The sequence below is a fragment of the Pinus tabuliformis genome, chromosome 1_2 (genome assembly GCF_031772625.1).
Source record: "Pinus tabuliformis cultivar Carrire ecotype Pingquan chromosome 1_2, CPIR1, whole genome shotgun sequence".
NCBI lineage: Eukaryota > Viridiplantae > Streptophyta > Pinopsida > Pinales > Pinaceae > Pinus > Pinus tabuliformis.
Window position 1 is genome coordinate 455,680,677 of NC_142298.1, and position 10,736 is coordinate 455,691,412.

At 34.7% G+C, this 10,736-nt stretch overlaps 1 protein-coding gene across 2 annotated transcripts in view; it reads left to right on the forward strand.

Moving 5' to 3' along the window:
* The window catches only part of LOC149206325 (cysteine-rich receptor-like protein kinase 44), a 116,190-nt gene extending 110,723 nt beyond the window's left edge, over positions 1-5,467 (forward strand). The window contains exons 3-7 of one of the 2 annotated variants that reach the window (XM_089393676.1): positions 3,792-3,934; positions 4,036-4,243; positions 4,362-4,596; positions 4,672-4,720; positions 4,911-5,467. In XM_089393676.1, the coding sequence (XP_089249802.1) occupies positions 3,792-3,934; positions 4,036-4,243; positions 4,362-4,596; positions 4,672-4,720; positions 4,911-5,306 (1,031 nt within the window). In that variant the 3' untranslated portion in view covers positions 5,307-5,467. Of the gene's footprint in view, positions 1-3,791; positions 3,935-4,035; positions 4,244-4,361; positions 4,597-4,671; positions 4,823-4,910 lie in introns of both variants that reach the window. The other variant, XM_089393675.1, reaches the window with a different exon arrangement.
* Positions 5,468-10,736: the final 5,269 nt, after the last annotated feature.

Genomic DNA, 10,736 nt, shown 5'->3' on the forward strand with positions numbered 1-10,736 from the left:
TTATTATATTAGCATGGATTCATAGTTATGTTTGGTCTCTTATAGAAGCATGATATCTCGTTTCTCTAATAGGGTTTTTTTTTCTTCAAGAGGTAGTTCTTTTCTTTACCATTTACCATTGAGGCCTATTTTATTCCAAAATATTTTCATGATTCACTAAATGGAGAGTGGATTGGAACTTATATAAGAGAGCCTTGTTTTGGTTAGAGTTGATCTATAGGGAACCCGTTTTTTGTAATTTTGGTTTATTGGTCTTCCCCTTTGGTTTACCCTTTACTCCTTTTATTTCTTCTAATTTAAGAGCGATTAATTTCATGCTCAATTCATTGAAGTGGTTTAGGTTGAAAGTAATTCCTCCTCCCCTAGTCCTTTTCTACATGTCGTCCTTGTGTCATTGTGGGATATCTCTTAGGGGAGGCAATTTAGATATTCCTACTCAAATTGTTCTTGGAGTAAGATGTAACAACCTCATCCCACATTTACTCACTTTTACAAGCTCTCCAGCTAAACATGAGCTGAGAGTTACTATGACATGACCCAACATCCAAGTTCCAATTATGGAAGTGGGGTCTACTAATCGGAAATATACTGAAACCTCTTAGGGACATTAGATAACCTAGGTGTTAGATCACAATCCCTAGTGCTCAAGTCCCGAGTTGGAAATTCTTTTAAACTGAGGTCATAGCCCAACCACATGTACATGCCTCCCTCCATGTTGTTGCAATTGAAATTTCCCAGTTCCATGCATGCAGGCACGAAATCAGTGTCATATTTTCTAGGCTAGCCTACAAGCCACTGCCTAGAACAACCTAGAACTTTAAGTACCAAGGAGATATCTTATGCAAAAGTTGTTAAACACATGAGAAATATTTCGTCAAACACATACTAAACATAATAAATACGGGTGATGAATTCATATATGTTCCATGTCTCCTTAACTTCATCAAGGAATAATCAAGAATGCTCAATTCCCTCTCAAACTAGTTGCAACAACACTAGTTATCCCATGCATCCATATAACCATTCATTAACTTTAAAAAATCATAAACAAGATCAATGGCAAGAGCACATCATTTAACCATGCATATAACCAAACATATAACTAGAATGAATTCATGACAAATCAATGATAAATCAACAAAATAACCAGTACATGTGCTCATCGATCACAATAAGTAAATAACTCAGATTAACATATATAGATACCAACAAAGTCAAGGACTTCACGTACCACCCGACCATATATTGGGATGAACCAAATCTCTCTTTCAACAAATCACCCCCATGCCATATTCCAAGTATGAATGTGGGATCTCATGAGATGAATCAAAATTGAACAAACTAGGGCTTCCAGAGGCCAAAACACCTCAACCCTCAACCACAATGATTTCACCTAAACTGGTCCAGAAATTATTAATAACAAACAAGCTTGGATGCCTCCAAATTTCTTCACGATATTCAATGGATTTTTCCTGCCTCCTCCCATCCGTTAAGAGTTCCAAGAGAAATATCATCCCCACCCTTGACCCTTGGGAAATTCCTGAGACCACCTGACCAGGATCCAAAGTCTATCGGCCATCCAAAGATTAAACCAAAACAAGGAACCCACAACACCATGGCTAACTAGGAAATGACAAGGTAATGATGAAAACCACTGTCAATCCAGGAAAATCCCACGCCAATCACAACAACACAACTAAACAACCAAATGAATGTGCCATGCATTCAAATCTCAACAATGAAATCACACATGCAACCTGTTACATGGAATTTCCTGGTATTGTAGCTTCTTTTCGAACCTTTTACTTGTGACCCATTACTCTCCTTTGCTTGCTTGTGTCCAAGTGCCTCCTCTCTCCTCTCTCAGAGATCTATTTATGAAGGTGATCTAAGCTAGAACCGACAAAAGCTATGAACTGTTTATTTGATGTCTTTTTATCATTGATGTCTAGTCTCTTCCTTTCCTTTTTCCTCTTTTCTTCATTTTCCCTCATTTTCTATCTAATTTCCCCTGCTTGTATATTTGTGTCCCCTAATCTTCCTTTTCTCCTATTTTCCTTTATTTCTTTTATTATATTTCCATTTATTGCCTCTTTTCCTTCGCCAATTTCCATAGCCATTAATTAACCACAAGTGATGCCCATTATAACGTTTTTCCCTCCATTCAACTTGGAATATGTGTGACATGACCTTGGTCTTATTTTATTTATATATAAAATCAACCCGTGGTTGTTACACAAGAGTGTTATCATATTTTCCATATATATATGAGTCATGAGAGACCTCTTTAGCCACACTTGATGAGACTGATTCCTCCATGATATTTCTCCCCTAATTTCTATTTTCCTTGGAACTACATGATCTACCTCTTTTGGTTTTTCTTCTTTTGATGTCTAGGTCATTTATTGGTGATAAGATGGGTTTTATTTGCTTTTTCTCTATAGGAATTCTTTCCTTCTATTATGTGATGGTTGTTGGCTCCTCCTCTTTTAGGTTTCCCTCATTATAAGGAAGGATTGATTCTAATTGCAATGCATCAACATTATTTTTTCTTTGTAGTTTATCGACATGTGGAGTTAAGCTATGATTTCACTTATTTTTAGTGTTCATTGCACATTTTGTCTCTAGATCTTTATATTTAATGTTGGCCTCATTTTTGGGGTATTCTTAGAACAATGATTTATTTATTTATTTGTAGTAATTTATGTAGATAAATAATATGTGCTTATCTAGGGTTTGGATCCATACCATGCTATGATAGTTGGTGAGAATGTATTTAGGAAGGGCACTATAGACATTCATGTAGACATCGATGCTGATATAGGAGGTGCATCTTGTTGCTTTGGTTGCCTTAAATGTTTACATAAAATTCAATCTTATTTCGTTTTCCTGTCATGGTTTTTTAACGAAAAAATTCTTATGGTACCAAATACATGCATATCGATATGAGTAACTAAGTGAAATTCTCTTGTTCTACATTGAATTGTTCTACCTAGTAGCAAAAAAAATATTATTGAATTAGAGAAGAGGGGCCATTCTAAAATATATGTTAGTGAATTTAGTGGAAAAGCATTATTTAGAGCCTAGCTTGAGCTATACAACTCATGTGGGTTTCAATTGTTTCTTATCCTTGAGGTGAGTAAGGTCTTTCTCTATTGAAAAATCCTAAAATTTCCCGTCTCTGCATGAACATTGATGCATATCATATAGTTGTTAATGCACAAGGAGATGGATTCATAGCATGGGGCCTTTGTTGTTTTTTCTAAGAAAATATTGTTTGTCTTTTCCTATAGTTTCCTTTGTTACGATTGTGAGGGGGGAGGCTTTATAAGTCATTCCTTCATGATTATGGCCTTGAAAGTGGATGACCCTGGCTCTCCCATCTCTATGAAAGCTATGAAGTTTGTATAATGAGTTATTTTTTGAACCTAGGCACAACCATTTTCAAGGTTTCAGTCACCCACCAAGTTGTAACTCTATTGAAATAATGTTAGAATAAATACAAACAATATAGATGTTATAATCCTACTAATATCAAAAGTTTCCAATAATCACAATTCCAATGGATGTTATAACCTTAATTAATTAAAATTATATCGATATTATGTTGTAAAGTATTGAATGTTTTCATTGCAGTTTTTTCACATTTATTAAAACACAAGTATCAAAACTACAATAAGCTTCAAAGAACAATGTGTAGACTACAGACAATAAAATGTGTAAAATATCATATGGTCATTGATAATGTTGTTATATTATATTTCTAAAAACTTTGACATGTTTTTTTGCAGGTCACTACAAACCATCAAGTGAACTCTCAATAGCTATATCCAAATCAAAACTAAATTACAAATTTGAAACTCTACAGACTGCCACTAAAAATTTTGATCCCATAAACAAAATTGGTCAAGGTGGCTTTGGTTCAGTGTATAAGGTGATCTCAATTTTCTAATTTCATTTTAAACTTTTGATTTTTTAAAATACATAGATAGATTTACATCATTATTGAACAAAATAGAATGGGCATGTTTGCAGGGCCTTCTAGATGGTAGACAAATTGCTGTGAAGAGACTATTTTCCAATAGAGAAGAGAGTGTGAACGAGTTCTTCAATGAAGTCAATTTGATAAGTTGTGTTCAACACAAAAACCTTGTCAAACTTCTTGGATGTAGTGTGGATGGCCCAGAAAAACTTTTGGTGTATGAATACCTTCCCAACAAAAGCCTTGATCGATTTCTATTTGGTAATAGTTCTTGTCTCAATAAATTGATTTTCCTTATGATAAATCTTCAAATGTTGAGAAATATTATCTTTTCAAGTTATGTTTAAGTTATTTGATATAGAATTGTACTTTACAACAGATGAGACCCTGAAAAATGTACTGGATTGGAAAAGGAGGTTTGACATTATACTAGGCACTGCAAGTGGGCTAGCTTATCTCCACCAAGAATCAGATATACACATCATCCATCGAGATATAAAAGCTAGCAATATTCTACTAGACCACCTTTTCAAGCCAAAAATTGCAGATTTTGGGTTGATTAAATACTTCTCAGAAGATCAAAGTCATCTTAGCACAAGAATCATTGGAACTCGGTGAGAATGAATTTGATAGTTGTTAATTTTTTTTTAATAGAAAATGTGTCTGATTTCTTATTTTTGTTTTCACAGAGGTTACATGGCTCCAGAATATCTAGTTCATGGCCATTTGACAGAAAAGGTTGATGTTTATGCTTTTGGGGTGCTAGTCCTTGAGATTATTAGTGGCAGAAGGAATAAAACTCCTATGCACAGAAATGACATACCATCTCTCTTAACAATGGTAATTGAATCATCATATAGACAATTTTCATTGCTTCTTCAAATAAAATTCTAATAATATTCAAATTTATAATGTATGTATGGTGCAGGTTTGGAACTATCATCTATCAGGCACTATTGCAAGCATAATTGATCCCAACATCAAAGAAAACTGCCAAGGGGAGATACTACAAGTTGTTCACATAGCTCTTCTTTGCACACAAACATCTGCGATACTTCGTCCTTCCATGTCTGAAGTTGTCACATTCCTCATTAGTAAAGACCAAAATCTTCTAGAACCTACTCAACCCCCTTATATAGATGTCACCCATTTACCATCAAACATTAATACTAGTGTTACAGTGAACCATTCAAATTCAAATACTAACACAAGTGTTTCACCTATATCACTAATAGATGGTGGTACATTACCAAACGTTCACTCTTCCTCTCACAATCCAATGTCATTAAACACCATTTCAATAAGCTCTTTTGGTCCAAGATGATAAAAATAAATGTTTCAAAGTTAGTGAATTAGTTAATCCCACATGGTGGGGATTATTATATTTTATAAGTACTATGAACGCATACCAACATTCTTTCAAGAAGGGGTACAAACTAACTTTTGTAACATTGGAATTAATCCAATGGAAACATATATGTTATTTTTTTTTAAATGGATTGAAAAAAGGACTATGTACTTGATATGTAGTATAGGGATCTAATATATTCAAAATACCCAAAACAATGTTAGAATGGCTGATGCAATCTATGGATTTAATATATTATTAGTGTTGAATAATATATTATTAGTGTTAGAATGGCTGATGCAATATATGGATTCAATATAGTTGAACTAGAACAAGTGCAACAATATTAGTGTTCAATAGAAATGTATATCCTCCGGAATATTTTCAATAGAAAAGCACGTGATTTCAAAGTGTACGTCTGGAATTTAACCCGATGGAAACATATTTGCTGTTCTTGTGTTAGAATGGATTGAAAGAGCTAGCTATGTATTTGACATGCAAAATAGGGATCTAATATATTCAAATCAGAATATATTAGAGTGGGATCTAATATATTGGAGTGGTAGTAATTTACTGATTTAATATATTATTGGAGTGTTGCATACCATCCATAGATTTAGTATATTTGAATTACAAGAAGTACAACAATATTCGTTTGGCTTTAACGAGGAGTGTATATCATCTCATTTCTGTATGAGAACATGATTGATTAAAAGTACATGACTTTTAAATGCACACGATTTTTTTAGATCTAATATGTATCAATTTAAATTGGAATAAATATAAAAATGATAAACAAATGCTTAAAACAAATAACAAAAATTATATGAATTTACATAATAATGAATTATTTATTTTGAAATTATAAAATGTTCACACGATTTACAATTGGTTCATAGGTATTCCTTAGCAAATTTATCGTGATTTTAAGGTCAAATTGAGAAAATGAGATTTCTCAAAACCTTGAAACATAAAGGTTTTTAGGAAAATAATTAGGTAGATTTGAAGTTGTAATATCAAAATCCTTGTTAAATACAATTAGATTAAGGAGAAACATCTATTATTTAGGTCTAATGACAAAAAAAAATAATGATTTAATTGATTTACAAACAAACATTTTCTTCCTACATTATTATGAACTTTCTTCTAGTCCAACCAAATCACAAGTACAATTCCATTTTACCAATTATAACTATTATAAAGGTTGATATTAGCACTTACAATGTTAACATTTTTTTCACTTTTATTGTTTGGCAATCATCCTTCATGATGAACATATCTATTCATAGTAAATGAATTAGTCTATAGTATTCCTATTCACATGCTTAATTTGCTCTTTTACCATGTTTAATCGGTAACTCATTGGAGGATCAAACCTAGTAGCATATTCACATTCTTAATTAGTCACCAATTACAGTAGAATTGAAAGGATAGATAAACCTTGCAACATGCATTATCAACATGAAGGTCATAAAACTTCATAATTAAGCCATGGCTTAAACAATTGTCCATTAGAATAACAATAGACACAATTACTCCTTTTTGATAGATACAACTACCATAAAGATAACATTAAAACTCATTGTTTTTGTGAATTCACTTGCTTCTATTCCTTGTCATTCAACCTCCTTCATAATGGTCCAAACAATATACAAAACTTGAACAAGTATGTAAAAATTGTTCTCTGAGAATGGTAACAAAAAAGTATAAGAGACTTAAAAAATCCTAAAATGGAAAAATGAATAAAAAATAACCAAGACAATTCATGTTCTTTACCAGGAAGTGCTTACTCACTCCCATGAAATAAGAATCAAATTAAGTGTGACATTCCATATTAATAAAATAATTGCAAACACTACTACAAAATTCATTTCTTTCCTTGTTGGGGTCATTAGGTTTGTATTACTATCCATTAGATAGTCATTTGGGAGATGGATCCATTATGAAACTACCCTTCATGTTAAAGATGTGCATAGACTTTCTCTAGAACTTTTTGTTATACAAAATCTACGATTGTCGACAAAAGCATCTCCCCTAGGTCGGTGGCTAAGTTAGAACAAAAGAGGGACAAGGAACCCAATTCTTTTCCTTAAAATAAATAGATAATGGAGTGAGGCTTACCTCGAATCCTTCGCATGCTTCGCTTATTCTTTAGCTTGGAAGCCCCAATTCCAGCTCCGATTGCCAAAATTAGAACTTGCACAGTGAGATAACACAAGCCAAGAAACTACAAGATGTATGCATTATCATATAAGTACTTCATTCAATAGATAAACATGGTATTGAAATATATGAAACAACATTACATATAGGAAAACAATGAATTCATTTCATTATGGAAAACAATAGATTCATTGCATTACTGTAAATGGAAGGAGATTACAACCATAAGTAGTAGTTTATCTTGTAGAAGAGCTCCTCCAAGTTGTTGACTTGTCCTTTCCTTGTCACAATATGCACTCCAATCACCCTAAATGCATGGAATGATGGCCACTCACTATAGCATCATAAGGGAAAAATTATTCTCCAAAAGCCAACCCCCAACCTCATAATAGGCTGGATATATATAGAGAATTATGGTAAGTTGGGAGTTCTTATCCAATTACCATCCTAGGGTAAGAGATCCCCCTTTGATGGAGGGATAGGATCAACGGATAAGTGGTGAAAAATCCAATGTAGGGATGGATAGGATCCGAATGATTTATCCAAGGTAAGTAGTTCTAACAAATTCTGGAAACTCCTAGAAGATGAAGCTTTCGGAATCCCAATCATCCTCCCAGATTTCTAGAATGAACGCAGGTGCAAAGGGGAGCAACCTATTGGTGACCAACGCAGGCCATAGTGGAGCAACCTACTGGTGAACACACCCTAGTAGGCTTATAGGGAGCGTTGGTCCTCAAACTCGCTTAGATGACACAATTTAGGGCTAAAATTCTAGGAAATGAAAGGTACATGCTTAGGGATTTGTGCAAGATGGTGACAAGGGGGAATAAAATGTTGATTGATCCCATTAGGAGGCTTACTGATCAAATGTGAAAAAATGACCTATAAGAAAATTCACTAAAAGGGGACAAAGTCAGTAGATGATTGATTGTATTTGAATGAAGTGTTTTACTGGAAATTGGTAACAAGTAGGAAATGAAAAAGGACAAGGCAGGTGAAAGCTTCATTAATTTAATGGAACAGAAATGAAAAGAAGGCAAGAAGAAGGAAGGAGCAAGGAAGATCAATACCAATCTATTACAACATGGTTCTCTGCACGTATCACTTTGCATGTGTTATTTCTTTGCTACATTTGGCATACATGGTATTTCATGTGGTTATTTTGCTATTATGGCATGGGTTTTGTCATATGGAATAGTGTTTTCAGCCTAGCCTTGCCATTTTCGAATAGCCATGGTGTGATGGGGTTCTCATGTTTTGGTTGAGTTGGATTTCCTGATGGACAAAGCTGAGTGGGATGTATCTCTGAATTATAGAGCACATGGCCTAGTGGCCCCTGAACCGAACTGTGGATCACAATAAAGCCACTGGCCTAGTGAACCCTGAGCAAGACTATGGGTTGCAGTAAAGTCAAGATTGTGTTGCCTCAGTGGGCCTAGGATTCCTTACTGGTGAATGACAGAATATACGGTAAGGCTAAGAGGTGGTTTTCTCTCCATTGGGCCTAGTAATCCTAGGTTCTGATACACGGTAAAGCCTGGAGAGTGGGTCTCAGTTTAGGGCCTAGTGATCCAGTGTCGATTCTGGTAAAATCCTAAGAGACCGGGGTCTCATTTTAGGGCTTCGTGATTTTGGTTTGGATTGCAGTAAATCCTGAGAAACTAGGATATAAGAAAATCGCTTACGCTGTAGGTGGATAAATCCGATGGCATCAATGCTTGTTTGGCCTAGTGATCAGGTGGAGATCACAGTAAAGCCTGTTATGATATGTTTATTGTATTATCCTGGTGATACAGGATGGATCATGGTAAAGGTTGGTTTCTATTAATGAGGGTGAGGTCGTGTAGCCTCGATATGCCATGGTTGTTTCTTTTGGTTTGATTCCCACATTCATGCTTGGAATATGGCATGAGGGTGAATGGATGAAGAGAGATTTGGCTAAGGATTCTACGGTCAGGTGGAACGTGGAAGTCCCATCTCGGGTTTGGATTTTGCATAATTAATGAAATTTTATCTCTTTGTTTTTCTATGAGAATTATACTAGATTATATGTGGTTTATATGGCTGTGATTCCATGGCTATTTCTACCCCTATTATGTTGGTTATGTATGTGTTTTATGACAACAGCTATGTATGGTTCTCATCACGTTTTACTTTTATATGAATGAAAAATGTGTTTATGGTCTAATGGATGGAATGGTAGTTAATGTGTTGAGGCATCAATGCTTCATGGCGAATCTTAGATAAGTATGAGACCTCTATGCTCATATTTGTTATTTATACATGTACTTTACATATTCATGATATGTTTGACGAAATGCCCGTCATTGCTAGTAGGGGTCCAATTAAGTTATTAAACAAGTATTTTCTTTAGTACTGTCATTTCCATGTTATTTTATTGTTATGAAGAGATGGTTCAATTCTGGGTAACGACTTGGGCTTTGGGCCTAAAAAAGTGGCTCAAATCTTGGGGACGCTGGTATAGAACTGACTAAATGAGTCCCTGGATGTTGGAAGGAAAGTCTTTGAGAGTGAATTTGGGTTTCTAGATGATGTCATGCCTATAACATGAGAGCAACTGATGCTTAAGTTGTCCAAAAGTTTAGTGGGACTTAAGGGCAAGTTGTTTGAAGTGTTGGATTGGTTCCTAAGGGTCCTGAGCCTAATGTTGAATGTTTGTATGGTGTGTTTCTATTGGTTCCACTTCCTTAATGTGACTTAGGAGGTCAAATCATATCATAGTGGCCTCTCGTCGCATGTTTACCATGATTGGCTGGTTTTTTGGGTAGATGTGGGAGGAGGGTGTTACCTAGTGGTATCAAAGCATGGTTCACCCACCAGACTAGATGGAAAACATTTATTGGCCATGCATGCATGTCAGTTGCATGTCTGTCCCTTACAATTGCATTCCATATGTTTGTTGCATTTGCATGATGCCGATCAGGGTTGAAGTGATGTCGTCATGTGAAACTTGAGGTTGTCATGAGGAACTTGATTTTGATTTTGGTGGAATGCATCATCATGAGTATATGACTAGTTACATATTGTTATGGGTTGCTTACATGTTATATTTTTCTTGATTACATCCTTGTATGGTAGGTTTCATTATTGTATGTTTGATTACATCTATCGGTCTTGTATGTTAGTTACATGAATTAATTGCTTATGCTTGACTACATGCATTCATGCATATGTGTAGTTGATTAGGCATTTCTTATGCATGTTGATGGTTGCATATGACAA